General features: G+C 41.8%; 1 protein-coding gene across 1 annotated transcript in view; it reads left to right on the top strand.

The window, feature by feature from the left end:
- Nucleotides 1-15,864, top strand: part of Col6a5 (collagen type VI alpha 5 chain) — a 98,991-nt gene that overhangs the window by 68,524 nt on the left and 14,603 nt on the right. Inside the window, exons 33-36 of the mRNA XM_028869882.2 lie at nt 4,137-4,230; nt 4,742-5,398; nt 9,262-9,352; nt 12,052-12,260. Coding sequence (XP_028725715.1) covers nt 4,137-4,230; nt 4,742-5,398; nt 9,262-9,352; nt 12,052-12,260 — 1,051 coding nt within the window. The remainder of the gene's footprint in view (nt 1-4,136; nt 4,231-4,741; nt 5,399-9,261; nt 9,353-12,051; nt 12,261-15,864) is intronic.

The raw sequence follows: 15,864 nt of genomic DNA, 5'->3' as shown, positions 1-15,864 counted from the left end.
TTCCATTACGTTTTCCTGCGGCTTGCAGCAATAGGAGCCACAAGAGTTGCTGATAAATCAGATCTTAGAAGTCAAGGTCTCCTGGCTCCTGGTTTCTCTTTTCAGGCTTTCCTGCCTCCCTAATTTTGCTCTCTGCAAGAAACATGTGACATCTCTGCTCTGAGAGCTACATCTAATTCTAGAATAGAAGAAATCTGAAGGATGGCAAATTCAATTTATAGTCTGATGGGTCCATGCCCAAACCCCATGGAGGACTCTCAGCTACTCTCTACAGAGCACTAACCTAGTGATATTTCTTAGCACTCTGCTATTACCAGATAACCCTCTCACTTGCTAATTCTAGCCACATATCATCTTGAACCATGCTTTCCCCAGTCATTTCATATATACCCCTGCCTCTGTGCTCCTCTCCCAGGATTCCTTCTTCTTCTTCTTTAAGCCCTCTCTGCGCACTTTGCAACTTTGGAGTTTTATGTACGTTTAAAATTTTTACCATTATGAAGGGCTGGAGAGATGGCTCAGCAGTTAAGAGCATGTAATGCTCTTGCAGAGAACCTGAGTCCAACCCATAGCACCTGTGTTAGGCAGCTCCCAACCACCTGTTACTCCAGCTCCAGGGTATCAGGTGTCTCTGGGTCCCACAGGCATCTGCACTCAGGTCCCCATACCCACACAGAAACACACCCACACATATAATTAATATAATAAAAATATTTTTTACTAATATGATAAAGAATAGTCTGTTATTATAACCAGTATTTCTGTGTGAAGATAAACATTTTTACGTGATTTTGGGCATTTTCACTTTTCTGAGCCACCTCACCCTCCTCATTTTAAAATAGTTTCTTTTGACAAATCTGTTTGAAAATGGTGCCTCATCTTTCTTATCACTGTGTTCTGCCTCAATTGGAAACCAAATTTGCAGCATCCCCCTGATGTTCCAGAAATTTATAAAAACATTGCAAGTTTTAAATTGGATCTCTAGAAATCTGTTCTTCTCTATGGAGTTTCCTCCCATGCGTTGAAAAGAATGAACAGTTATTAAGCACTGAGGCATTCCCCTAAAGTGTTACAGTCTTATTCTTGCTGGAGACTCCCTGTCTACTATAGATCATTTGCGCCCTTCTGTCAAATCCTTCTAATCAAGAGAGGAAAAATGTAATTTTCCTGGCCCAACTTCTCACTTTAGTTATGACCCTATTCCTTAACTCCCCATACAATGATTTCTCGGGGAAAATTGCCTGTTTGCTGTCCACAGCACCTCTTCTTGCTCTCTCTCTCTCTCTCTCTCTCTCTCTCTCTCTCTCTCTCTCTCCTTCCCCCCTCCACCCCCTCCTTCTGTTCTTCCCCTCTCTCTCTTTCTCCCCCTCCCCATCTTGATATTTTGCTTAAGTTGAATTCATTGAGTCAAGAAATTATCTTGCTTCACCATCCTGGGGGCTGAGACCATGCACAGACTACCACCTGGCTCTTACATTCTTTACTGAACAAATCCTGTTCCCATTTTTATTCCTACTACTGCCCCCCAAGTGCTCTTTTCAGTCAACAATGTTCTCAGTATTTCTATCCTCAGGGGCTGGTTCCCACACTCAGCCCACATAATTTATTAGCAATGTTAAGAAAACTGTTGACCCTAGATTTTCTTGGAGACATTTGTCTCCACTGACACCTTACATGAACAAATGTCTACTTACCTCAGATAGGACACCAGGGACAAACCAAAGTAACAACTCACCCAGTCTAGTTCAGTGAACCAATGAGTTTATTGGGCTTCCATATAGGTACATAGATGCATGAGGGCTGTGGTGGTCTGAATTAAAAAAAAAAATCTACTCTAGGCTCAAAATTGGGATTCTTATTCCCCAATTGGTGGCACTGTGTGGGGAATCTGTGGAAACTTTAGGAAGTGTGGTCTTGCTGGAAGGAAGGAAACCTGTCAACCAGTTGGCTTTGAGAGCTTATACCCTCAGCCCTTGGGTGGTTTGCTCTGCCTCCTGTTGTGTTTAGGGTTGGGATGTGGTCTCTCAGCTTCTTGCTCCTGCTTGCAGCCATGTCTCCTCACCATTTTGGACTCTAAGCCTCTGGAACCACCAGCCAAAGAATTGTCTTCCTTTTATAAGTTGCTTTTTGTCATGGTATTTTATCACACCAACAAAATGTAACCAATGCAAGGGATTGGGCCCAGGAACATGGACAAGGGTTTACTTCCAGGTGCATGGGTGGAAGAATTACTTAAATGAGTGTGGGTGACACCCAAGCCACTGCATCACTAAGCAGTTTCCCCCAGGTGTGGATGAACCCTCCTCCATGACTGCGTAGGTGAGGTCCCTATCCAGTCAACAGTTCACTTCCTACATGGCTAGCACCTCTCACAACCATGTGCAGCTGGGGCAGAATTACACACAACCGGAGTAGGTAACGAGGGCAGAAGTGTCTGAAATCTCTGGTGAGGGTCTAATGACCCTCCCTCCCTCCCTCCCTCCCTCTCTCCCTTCCTCCTCCTCCTCCTCTTCCTCCTCCTCCTACGAGAAAGGTCAACAGAGCCAACCTTGTAGAGAGTCGCTTGTGAGTAATCACAGCTGTTCTGACTAAGACGGTGATGAGTTACACCAAAGGTCAGCCTTCGCAGCATCTCATCTTCCTGGGTGTTCTCAGTGGCAACCCCTTCTCAGTTTCTCTTTCTCTCTCACTTTCTAGGTGGATTTCATTTAAAGGGTACCTAGCATTTTCCATCCTCACGACCCTACTCCATTTTAAAGAGAGATGATTACCTGTCAACATATTAGATAATATACTTATTTTGATGTTTATGACAGGTGTACCCCACTAGAGCATAATGCAAAGGTGTTTTTATCTGTTCTATTTATTTCACTATCCCTAATATCAAATCTGTACCTATAACATTGTTGGCATCCAATACATATTTGCTGAATCAAATCCATATTTGTTGGATGCATGAATAAATGAAGGCAGAGCATGTCTTCACTCCTGTGAATTTTCTTGGTTTACTGAGTGAACATGTAGTCTTTAGATGTGGGACCAAAAATGGTCAACTGTTAAGTAAGGCCCAAATGTTCAAGTTCATAAGAAAGGAATAACATACAACTTTCATCCTAAGGTTGAAATGATCACAAGTATGTTCAGACACTCAGTACTTTACAGAAAGGCAGAGGGTATGGCTTTTCTGGTCCTTCTGTGATCTGAGGGAGGGGGAAAAACAACCCTGAGCGTTGCTGTGGGTTGAGGAGTAGTCTCATCACCATCTGGAAATGATACATTCCTTTCACTGTGATAACAGCATCTGCTTTGCACAGGACCATAAAAATAAATGTCCCCGAATTAGGTATTGAGTCAATGGATTAATGAATGAGTGTTGCGTATTGCGCATTTCAATGAACGGTAAAGCAAAACAGTAATCAAGAAACAGATGGGACAAGAATGAGAGTAGTCATCAGAGAGACAATGGAGATGGAGGAGTTACAAGAAGAAGCTTGAATAAACACATTGTCATCAGTCTATTGCCGTTTGAGATAAAGGTCCATGTGGCATCAGGAGGGTGAACCCTTTTGATGGAGTGCAGTAGAAATGGTTCTGGTATCACCACCCAAAGTGACTGGTGGAAACCTACAAATAAAAATTTTCTGAAGGGCCCAACTTTAGAAGTTGGTGGTATGCGTATCCCGTCATGTGGCACCCAGAAACATGTTAAAATTGGCCCAGCATTGCAGCCATGGAAACAAGAGATGTTAAGACTGAGGCTAGAGAGAGAGTTTGGCAGTTAAGAGAACACTCCTCTCTTTCAGAGGACCTGTGTTTGATTTCCAGCATCCACATGATGACTCACAATCATTTGTTATTCTAATCTCAGGGGCCCTAATGCCCTCTTCTGGCCCCCAAGGGCATCAGACATGCGGGCATAACATCCAAACACATTAAAAAATATATCCTTATCATGAAATAGGGATGTTGATGGTGTGTGTGTGTGTTTGTGTGATACTGAATAAACCAAAGGATTATAATTCAAAGTGATAGTGATATCAGTCATTTTTCAAGCTTTTACTCATGATGAGCATATAATAATTTCCCAGTAAAGGCTTCAAGTGTACAAACAGCATTTGCTTCGTTTTTCAATGCAGTTTGATGACACTGGGACATTTCAAGTGATTCCGGTTCCTCCGGTTGGGAATTATGAGCCCCTGGAAAGACTTCGGCGCTGCACACTTTGCTATGGTAAGACCTCTGTGAAGGTTGACTGTGCAGGAGGCTTAATGCCTTCCCAGAGAGTTATTGGACTGGGCTTTTGTGGGAGATTCCTATTTAGAATAGTAGGCTCTATTTTCAATTTTTAGAAAATGCACTATGTCAGAATTCCAATCTCTAATTAGTTTCTAGAGTTTCTGTAGAATGTGAAAACTGGTTTTGAAAATTACCTGGTTGGGGCAATCTTTCCTAGGACAGTGTTGTTGTAGTTTGTGTTAGGAACCTCTAAACTACTAAAATACTTTCTTCGTGAGTTTGGACATAATTGTGGACTTCAGAGGCACATGCCACCTAAATCTGTTTTCACCATAGACACCTTGATGTTAATTGCTAGTTGCCACAACATTACTGAGACATTGACCACTTTCTGTTAATTTAAATGATGTGAAATAGAAGTATTGATATAATCATTAATTCTTAGAAGCTCTCAGTGTCTTAAGCTAACACTGATCCCATGATGTATTTCTCTGTGTGTTCTCAGACAAGTGTTTTCCAAATACTTGTGCAGAAGAGACTTCCTTTCCTGAAAATTCATACATGGATGTAGCATTCCTCTTAGACAATTCCCATAATATAGCCAAAGACGACTTCCAAGCCATGAAAGCTTTGGTGAGCTCAGCGATCAATGGCTTCCACATCACTTCAAACCCTTCAGCCTCGGGCTCTGGTGACAGAATTGCTTTGCTGAGCTATTCTCCCTCAGAGAGTTCCAGAAAGAAGAGCAGGGTGAAGACAGAGTTTGAGTTTACAACCTACGACCACCAATCCATCATGAAGGACTACATCCACACTTCCCTCCAACAACTAAATGGAGATGCCACCATTGGTCTTGGCCTACAGTGGGCCATGGAGGGTCTCTTCCCAGGAACCCCCAATCCAAGAAAACACAAGGTCATCATTGTGATTTCAGCTGGAGAGAATCATGAGGAGAAGGAATTTGTGAAGACTGTGGCTTTGAGGGCCAAATGTCAAGGCTATGTCATATTTGTGGTTTCTCTGGGCTCCACACAAACAGATGAGATGGAACAATTAGCCAGCTACCCACATGATCACCATCTGATACAGCTTGGGAGAATGCACAAGCCAGATCTGAATTATATTGTAAAGTTTCTGAAGCCATTTGTATACTTTGTCAGACGTAAGTCATTATTTGGTTGCTTTCTTTTTGGAATAGTATTTGGTAGTAGTATTGATAACCTAAGATCAATATCATGAAATCTATAATGAATCCAAATATATAAATTAGGTAGTGATTGGGGCAAAGACAGGACATATCCTGAATGTATCCTGCTTATGCCTTGGGTGTAAGATGATGAGAGCTTGTTGGTAGAACATCTCTTGCCAAAACCTGTGTAGTAGAAATCACAGAGTGACTGGTGGTCTTCTGAGCTGTATTTGTTTAGCCTGAAAAAGTCCTAACAGCTCTTAGAAAGTATGGATTGAGCATTTAAATGAGTTTATTTTCTAATCTTGGCACATCATGGAGAGCTGTGTGAGAATGTGATGACCCAGTCATGTCCCATAGGAATCCTACAGACCTGGAGGCAGTTTCCTGTTCAGCAGGGTTAGGGTGGAGTCTGAGACTGTCCCTCACAGGCACCTGAGTGATGCCCGTGTCCTGGGTTACAGATCACAATTTAAGCAGCATGGCTACAGTCCTGTGTGCTACAATATGTTACCCTTTGGATATGGGCCAGCCCATAAACTGACCTGTGAGTGCTAAGTTAAAAAATGGAGAGTAAAAACTATAAAGCTTTTAAAGGAGCTTGACGATGATTGCTGGAGCATACAAGTGCATGATCAGTGGACTCTGTGTCACCAGAAATGACAGAGAGCAACAGTGTCAACCAGCCAAGGTTTAGAAATTGCACCTCTTCCCTACCACAAATGGTGTAAGCAAACACTTCCCTGGAGGAAACCCCCACCCCTCAGATATTTCGCCTTCAGGAGATAGTTGGAAATATCCTGAACAGTTTTCTTATCTGATTCTTATAATTTTCAAGTGCTATTAATGTCAAGTAGGTAAAAGCTAGAGATTCTCTTACCATTCTACAATTCACAGGATGGACATCCAGCCCTCTCCCAACAAAAAATAAAACAAAACACAGCTCTCAAATACCAAGAAGTTATGTTGATGAAACCTTTGTGTTAGTCTGCCTCATACTGACTTAGCTTATAAAGAGGATAAGTTTTTTTTTTTTTAAATCATCTTTGTGATTTACTGTCCAGAGTCAGGCAGCCTGGTTCTTTGTGCCTTTGGCACATCATGGCTGGGGTGTGGGAAAGAATAAATTTGCTTCTGTAAGAAACTAGGAAGCAAGACAGAGAAGAAGGGAAGGGTCCTGAGGCACTTTCATGGGTACACTCCAATGGCCTAGGGACCTCCCATTAGGCCTACCTCCTAAAGTATAGGATATCTCCCAATAACTCTGCCCTAGACACCAAGTCTTAACCTCATGGACTTCTGAGGAGCATTTATCCAAACCATAGCAAACTGTCTTCTGGATGATTCCACAAATGGAACTGAGGCTGTTCTTTCTGGGACTCTGTCAGGTTTAGAGTGAGTTTGCAAACTCTGTTTCCCTAGTGTTGAGGGAATGTCCCACAGCAGGAATAGTGTCCTCAGGGTATACTCTCCACTGTAAGGAGGCCTCTGCCTGTTTTCTATGACTCATATTCAACTGTTGAACACATTACCCATCTGTAGTCAGAAGTTTCTCTGGTCTTGCTCAGCCCTGCGGTTGGGATGAATCTCTCCCACCCTGGCATCCTGCAGCCACTTGGTCCCAAATAAACACACAGAAGCTTATATTCCATAGACCAAATGAACTGTATGGTCTACAGAAAGCCTCTTGCTAGCTAGCTCTTATGTCTTAAATTAACCCATTTCTATTAATCTATGTTTTGCCACGTGTTCCATGGCTTACCGGTCTGTTGGCATGTTGCTTCTCCTTAGGTGGTGGCTGGTGTCTCTCCTGCCTCTGCCTTTCTTTTCCTATCTCTCTCCTTTCCCACCTGCCTCTAAGCTGCCTTGCCATAGGCCAAAACAACTTTATTCACTAGCCAATGGGAGCAACACATATTCACAGCATACAGAAAGACATCCCCCAGAATTTCCCCTTTTCTATATAATCAAAAAAGGAAGGTTTTAACTTTAACTTTTAAAATTAAATGTAATAGAATAGTTATCAAGCAAGAATTACAGTTACAATATCTAGTCTATTTTTAGTTTGCAAAATTAAAGAAAATATTCTATCATCTATCCTATATTTGTAAGTCTAAAGTTTCATATATAATTTATCTTTTATCATAACCAAGGAAAATTATAACTATCTAGTCTTCAACTACATCAAAGACCTCAGAAGGATATAATATTACCTAAGTAAATAAGAAGGTCGTTGTAAGCAACTTCCAAAAATCTAGAATGACAGACAGTAGGCTGCCTGGACAGTCACCCCAAGTTCCCTGCAACGTTGGGGCATCCATCTTCAGCCAATAGGTCTAGAGTTTTTAGTTGCTTCTCCCTGTGTCCTGTAGACTGTCTGGCGGTCTCCTCTGCAAAGCAGGAACCCGAAGAATCACTTTGCCCCATTTTGGCAAATTCAGTGGTTATTTTCCTATAGGTCCTGCATGTCCAGTTTATACAACATACTACCAGCAGTCCAGGCAAGAGCAGCCTCTTGGGAATGCTAGATTATTGCTTTTAAACCTATCATGGTCTCTCATTTGCCATAAAGATGAATCAAAACAATGCTTCCAAATAAATTTTGATACCAACCCTTCCATCGGATTAGAATTTTTTACTTTATAGTCATGTTTTTCAGATGTTTACCACCATATGTCACTCCAGTGCACACATGCGAGGAACATCTGGGCAGTAGATGGCTAGGTCATCCCCAAACAACTTCTCATCTGAAAGAGACTCTTGCAAACAGTAAACATTTAGAAATTGAACTTCTTGTCCAGAGGCATGGCTGTCCATCGTTCCCCCACAGAGTCTTGTCCTTTGTGCCATCCAGATGGCTAACAATGCAACAATTTTAATAGACTCAAAACATCTCAGGTCTGGTCCTGCTGGGCTGGGCCATAGCTTTGCAAGTGAGCAAAGCTGATTTAAGTTGACTCCCGCCTTCCCTGTCTTCAGGAACCCACTCCATCTGTCAGAGTTAGATGGCTGCTCTTGCATCTTCTGGTCCTGTGAGAATTTCCCTCCCCAAAGTTCCAATTCTGTGCATTTTTGCTTCTCTGTACACAGAGGTAACAGCGGCGTCATGATTCCTCCTTCCACAGTAGCCACTGGAAAATGGAATTGATCAGAGACATTCTCATTTTAGACAAATAGAAAAAAAAATACAGCATATTCCAGAATCAGCAAAATAAAACTATGAGATGCTTTTCTTAGAGCCTTGGATCTTCAATAACCAAGGGCCTTGTTTCATTAAAATTTGTTTTCCTGAATGAGAGGGAAAATTATAGACCACAGTACTGTGCAACTTACAGGCTGTACAGAAAGAGATTAAAGAGATGTATTGTGTTGTCAGTAAGTTAAAATCCTATCTGAGACTTCATTTCTCATAGGAAATCAGTGCTTATTGGTGCAGAAGCAAGGAAATGATATCATGTAATAAGACACCGTCTTTTCTATGTTTGAGCTAGTAGTTGAAGTCTGGGAGAAAAAGCCGTAGAGAATCAGGATAGATTGTCTCTCAGATTATGTTAGCACAGGCATGCCGCCCCCGTGTGTCCCTGCCTCACGGTCAGCCTTTCCCCGAACACCTTGAGCACTTTCCCGTGATCCTAGTAAATCCTTGGCTGCTGAAACCCTCAGAGGCCAAGTTATGAGTGCCGTTTCTAGAGTTTTCCATCTTTACTGCAGCCAAATTCTCTTGAAATGTGTCGCTAACATTTATTGCTTTGAGAGGATTCCTGTTGGGGTTCTCATCGCCCAGAAAACCCAATTTCTAGTTTTGAAATCAAACTCTGCCTTTGTTCTCGCCACAGGTGGATTCAATCAGTACCCACCGCCGATGCTGGAGGGTGACTGCAGGCGTCTCGGTGTAGAGAGGGGAGATGTGCTGCTCAGCAGCCTCCGGTGGGTAGCAGAGCGCTTCTGTTTACAAGTGCTTGGTAATTGACTGGTGGGTGTGTAACCGGCCATGGCAGGCTGTTAGGCAAAGGAAGCTCACAAGGTCTCTGAGGTAAAGGCTCTTCATGGATTCCACTTTCCACTGCATCAACCGTGTGTCAAGCATGCTTTCCAGTCTGATGTTTTTTTTTTTGTTGTTGTTGTTTGTTTTTTGTTTTAATAACATATGAATTTCATTAAATTTTGCATTTAAAGGCATGGCTTCCTCAGGAGGGTCTGATAAACTTTACCCCTGAAACAACAACAGCAACAGCAACAACAAACCTCACAGAGTATCCTCAGCCTCACCACCCAGAGCCTCCCTTCCTGAGTGTCTGAATTCTAGTTGCACTGGACTGGCGTGTACCTTGTGTGAACCTTGCCCTGTCACCTTCCTGGTTTCTGGTCAGCTGCCTGGGATCCCATTCCTTTTCGTAAGGTCCCACTAACACTTCATGGTCCTGATTAAACAGTTCCCTCTTGGAAACTGATATTTACCCCACACCCTGCTCAAAATCTATGACCTTAGCTGGGTATGGTGTTACACCCCTGGAACCCCAGTTCTCTGGAAGCAGAGGCAGGAGAATGGTGAGTTCAAGGCCATTCTGGGCTACATAGAAAGACCATGTCATCTCAAAACCATCAACAGACAGTGCTCTTTTTGTGTCTTTTATACCTCTGCTAAGGCACTCTGGCAGCTCAGCCCAGTGTCTCACCTCACTAAGTCTGGGTCTGCCTCTGAGTCCTTGTTCCAACCTCAAAGCATCCGGATCACAGAAGACTTCAATACAACAGCACGTGCCAACAGCTTTCACTAGTATTTATCTACAGTAAAAATACAACAATTAATTGTCTGAATCTAGCCCATGGGATACTGTGAGAATAGCCCTTAGCTGATTTTAGCTGGAGCTTCACTGAGCTTGGATCCCTCACTCTAGCTGGTCTTGGCCCATAGTTAATTACTCCCTTATTTCAGATTGCCTTAAACAAGGCAGCTTCTCAGAGAAGATATGGCTTCTTCTAGGTATGAGAAGCAACCAGTCTCCATGCAAGTGCATACTCCTCTAATGTCAGGTTCCATTTCTTTGGTAGTTTAGCAAGGGCATGTACAACAGCCAACCCCTAGAGAAGATAACACTAATGTCAGGTAGAGTGGTTCCCATTGGATAAGCCACAGACTCTTTTGAAAAGGGCTGCAGACATTTACGTTGTTACTTGAGCATGTACAAACACAAGCCTCACTGTACATACCACGACACTTGTGATTTTTACCCAACTATTAAACCCAAACAACTTTACACACCAAATCTAAACAATCAGACAAAAACAGGCCCATGCTGATTTCATGTGATGAATGATTTTTTCTAAAGCTGAAGTTGTGAAGACCCAAATTTGGCACATGCTGCAGATGCACCTGGGCCCAGTTGGCCCCCGTTGTTACATGACAGCCTACGCTCACACCACGGGTCCCCACACACAAGTACAAGACCATCATCTGTGCACTGTGTCATGATGTCATTGGGCCTTCATGGGCTGTGGCAATCTTATTTCATATGTCTATTTGTTCTGACACACAGCTAAATAATACTTATTTTTTAAAAAAAATTTATTTATTTTTATTTTATGTGCATTGCTGTTTTGCCATGGGTGTCAGGTCCCCTGAAATTGGAGTTACAGACAGTTGTGAGCTGCCATGTGGATGCTGGAAATTGAACCCAGGTACTCTGGAAGAGCAGTCAGTGTTCTTAACCACTAGGTCATCTCTCCAGCCCCCTAAATAATACCTCTGGATACCAAATACCAGTATTAGACACAACTACAAATGTTGAATTAAAATGACATTACCAAGAATATGCTTATATATGTTTTCTGTTATCATCTGAATAAAAATGTAATTCTAAAATATCATGAAGAACTCTTAAACTGTCAATATAAGTGCTGGCCCCATTTCAAGAGTCTCCTTGTAACCTTGTTCTCTCAGAACAGGACTTTGTCCATTAAACATCCATTTTCTGTGATAATTGGTATCAGTCTGGGGTATAATAAGGTTGTTCCTGTGACTGATTGATGAATGACTTCCTCATCATTTATTGACAACTCTATGCAAATCAGACTTGGCTTATTCCAAAGGAATGATTGAAATTTAGAATTTTTTACCACCCAATCTTTTCTATTCTGTGTATATATGTGTGTACATATATATGTTCACATGTGTGTGTGTACATGTGTGTGTGTGTGTGTGTGTGTGTGTGTGTGTGTGTGTGTGTGTGTGTGTGTGTGTAGGGCCAGACAACAACCTTGGTTGTTGTTCCTCAGGCATCATCTACCTCGGTTTTTGGTTTGGTTTTGAGGCAGGGTCTCTCTCTGCCACGGAGCTCACTGAGTCGGCTGGGCTGCCTGGCCAGAGAGCCCCAGGAATCCACACACCTTTCCCTCCTAGTGCTTGGATTCCAAGCAGACACTACCACCATCAGCTTTTTCATGTGGGTTCTTGGGAATCAAACTCAGCTCTTAATGCTTGTAAACCAAGCACTTTCCAAATTGAGATACCACACCCATCTCCTTTAATCAGTAATTAAAGAACCATATTAAAATATTTGGATATTTTATGTGTGTCTTTCCAACGTATTTGGACTCAGCCTAAAACTTTCTTTGTCTTCATCTAGATTGACTACCGAGTTGCATGAGGTTTCTGCAATCGAGAACAGCCTTCTTGGCCAAGAGCTGAGTGCTGGGACAGACTCATCTTTTATGTTGGAGGATGATAGAGGTGACCATTTGGTTTATATTCCAAACCAAATGCTAGAGCCACATACGCTAGTCACTCACTATGGAGACGATCATGGATCTGAAGCAATGGCAAGTCTCACTTCCGGTAAGACCACGAACCAATGATGGAATATTTTAAGTCGTCTGGAGGCTTGTCTAGTAGAGAATTAAATAATTCAGGCTGGTATCTGAAGCAAGTTTTGTTCCTAATTCAGGATGGTGGGTCCAGTGACTAGTATTCCAACAGAAGTTGTAGCGGATGACAGGCACTACTAAGGGAATCATTGACATAAGCTCTTAGAAATGTCCATGATGCACTTAAAGAAATTTAAGAAGCCTTTAGAGTATACATTTTAGAAGGTTGGTATGATACAGAACAAGAAAGTATAGAGAATATCAGAGCAGAGAATAGATCAAAACACCTGTAAACTTGCCCCGGAATCTGTGCTTACATGAGAAGGTTTGGGTTTTATTTTTGAGACACCCAGAAATGATGGAGTATGAGGCTCCCCCATAGCTTACTCTCAATATTGTCATGTCCAGATTTAGTAGTTTAAAACAAACTGATGTATATAAGGTAATAAAACACAAGATACACAGAGATATCTGTATTTTCATTTGAAAGTGTGAGGGGCTGGAGAGGTGACTCAGTGGCAGGGAGCATGTGTTGCTTTTGCAGAGGACCTGAGTTTGATTCTCAGAACCCACACGGCAGCTCACAACCACCTGTAATTCCAGTTTCAGGGAATTGGATACCCTCTTCTGGCATCTGCATACACTGTACACACATGATGCACAGACATACATGCAAGCAAAATACCCACACACATAAAAGAAAAATAAATACATATTTAAAAATTAAAAAAAATGTGAAATTTCAAACAGACTACTCAGCCATTCAAACTATGCATCTAGAATCTTCCAAAATCATCATTTGGCCAGAATGTTGGCATTTTAAGTCTTGTGTCCAATGTATCATATGCATGGCTGGAATATGCAAAGAAAAAAGAAAAAAGGGTGAATTTCTCACTATAGTATTGATTCTTAGCAGCTTCTTGGACTGCTCTTCCTTTCCTTGGATTTCACAATCATATCCTCATAAGTATTTCATAAATATAAGCATTTGAACTTTATTTTTAAAACAGCCAAACTAGCTTTAGTAAAATCTACAGTGAGGAATTTAAAAGTCAATCAATTATTAGTTGAAAAATAAGATGTGTTAGCTTTAAAAGGAAGAGACACAGTAAACATGGACATGTGTCACTGTGACGTCTATGCATTAAGCCTGTATGTGATTTCATTAAAACAATTTTAAACTCTCATGTAGGCATAGCCTGAACAATAGAATTAGATTCCTGCTCTTTTTAATGGATGTTGTTGATTTTGTTTGTTCATTTAATGGTGTGGGGATTACAATTGTCCTCAAGGCATAGGAACCCATTCTCATCTGGCTTATAAACAAGAGTAAAATGCATTTTGGCAGTGTGTTAGAGTGGGAAATTGTCACTCGTGATGGCTTTGTTAGAGGTGAACATTTCCAAGTCTTGGAAATGGATCAGGGAAAGCAGATGAGAGCGGGAGAGGGGGACTTCATTACAGCCATCATTACTGACATAATGACAGCGATCCAGGAGGAAAGAAAGGCTTTTCATGTGGCTTTCCAGATGTCTGAATAATCTAGACACTTGCAGCCATGGTGAGGTTCAGTTTGGTTGAAGAAATACCTTTTCACATCTCCATCAGGAGATAAAAAGTAAATAGTACTCCACCAAAGTTCTGAAGCATGCGGGGGATTCCCACGGAGGACTGGGTAGGTTGTGATGGCCTGGGGATAGTGCCTCAGACCTGGGCATGACATGTTTGTATCTTTATCCCATAAATAAGTCTGAATCACAAATCACAGTCTCTCTTTATGTCTCTCTGTCTCCTCCCCTCCCCTCTGCTCTCCTCCCCTCTTTTCCCCTTCCCTTCTCTTCCTTCCCTTCCCTCTCAAATCTTGTGTAGCCAGTCGCCAAAAACTGCTAAGAACTTTCCGTATGATGTGCTGTCCTTCAGAGGCAGTTGTGATTCTAAACCTTTAGTCACTGAGAGATGAACCTTGATAAGTTCCAGATGCATGGTACAAATGAGTTAATAACTTTGATGAGCATCTCCATATGCCATGTTTATTACTCAATTATAATACAATTCCTGCAGCTGATGGCTGACTTTTCTGTCCTTGAATGGAGAGGTTTGAGGGGAAGTCAGAAATCTTATCCGTTAAAGAATCGTGTAGTTCCCTGTGGGCTGGCAGCTCATATACAGCATCCTTTTCCACAGGGCACCCAACTACTGCCTGTCTTGCCACCCTGCCTCTCCCTCTGCTGCTTCTACCTGCCCTGGCTTGCACCAGGCTCATCCCCAGTCCCACGGTATGGGGCCATATGGGTTTCTATATGGTCTCTAGTTTGAGACCAACTGTCCAAAGGACTCTCACAGTGAGGGTTCTTCCTCATGGCAGCGGCACCTGGGAATGCACTAGAAATTTATCCTGTAAATGTTCATCCTAGACCTATTCAATCATTAGTTTGAGGAGCCAAACTCATTAGAGAGCCCCCCAAATAATGGATTTAAAATTTTTGTACATTTATTTGTTTATTTAGTGTGCATGCATATGTGTGTGCGTGTGTATGTGTGTGTTGCAATAACCATCATGCTTGTGGAAGTCAGAGGACAACTCTCAGGAGCTGGTGTTCCTTACACCATGTGGGGTCTGAGGATTTAGCTGCAATCTCTGGAGACCTTTTTTACTGTCACAACTGAAGGGTGACTCTGGTGTCTGGTACGGGTAGAGGCCTACAGCATCTACATCTGTCTGTTGCTGTCCCCACCGTCACTCCAGGATATTATTCCTTTAAAAATCCTCAAAGGCACCATAGAGTGGTAATACAATTTGAGCATAAAGCTTCAAACAATTTATCAAACTGAGTTCTTTTCAGTGTTGAATACATTCTTTGTCTTTCCCATAGGCATATTGGTTTTCATAGCTTTATTCAATTGTGTATCCTATTTTTCACATACTATTATGTGAAAACATACTATTATTGTCCATATTGCTATAAACTACATCCCGATTTTTCTAAACACTCTCATAATGTCCCCTTCATTGAACAATTATATTAGCTATTGACCCCTTCTTGAACATGTAGTTTGATTTTGATTCTTTGCTGTCTCATATTCAACTTGAATGTACATGTGCTCATCCTGAAATCTGTATTTGATGGCAGAATTGGCTTCGGAGCCATCCCTGGAATGTTAATCAGCTGACACTCTGTTGTCACATCAGCCTCTGATTATCTGCACCAAAGAGCTGACTTTTACCAGTGTGTCCTTGTGGTTGGTGATGGCATTTTTTCATTTACAAAGGAGGAACTACATTCATTCACCAAACTGGAAAACAAGTTAAATTTCATCATTATATTGGAGAGTTATTTTCAAATAGTTTTGGTGGTACAATTCTGGTATTTAAATTTTTAATTAAATTAAATTTAATTATAATTGGATTATAATAGACCTACTTAGGGACACAAAGCACAGAATACCATTACTAAAACTAAAGGGCAAGATTGCAGGTGGTTTGGCTATAGGGATTCTCCAAAGATGCAGGGATTTCCTCAGTATGGCGGTCCTTCCTGCTCACTCTTGTTTCAGAGCACAAAGTGGCTCATACG

The sequence above is a fragment of the Peromyscus leucopus genome, chromosome 7 (assembly GCF_004664715.2).
Source record: "Peromyscus leucopus breed LL Stock chromosome 7, UCI_PerLeu_2.1, whole genome shotgun sequence".
Lineage (NCBI taxonomy): Eukaryota > Metazoa > Chordata > Mammalia > Rodentia > Cricetidae > Peromyscus > Peromyscus leucopus.
The sequence above is the reverse complement of the archived record's forward strand: the minus strand, read 5'-3'. Positions and strand labels throughout refer to the sequence as shown.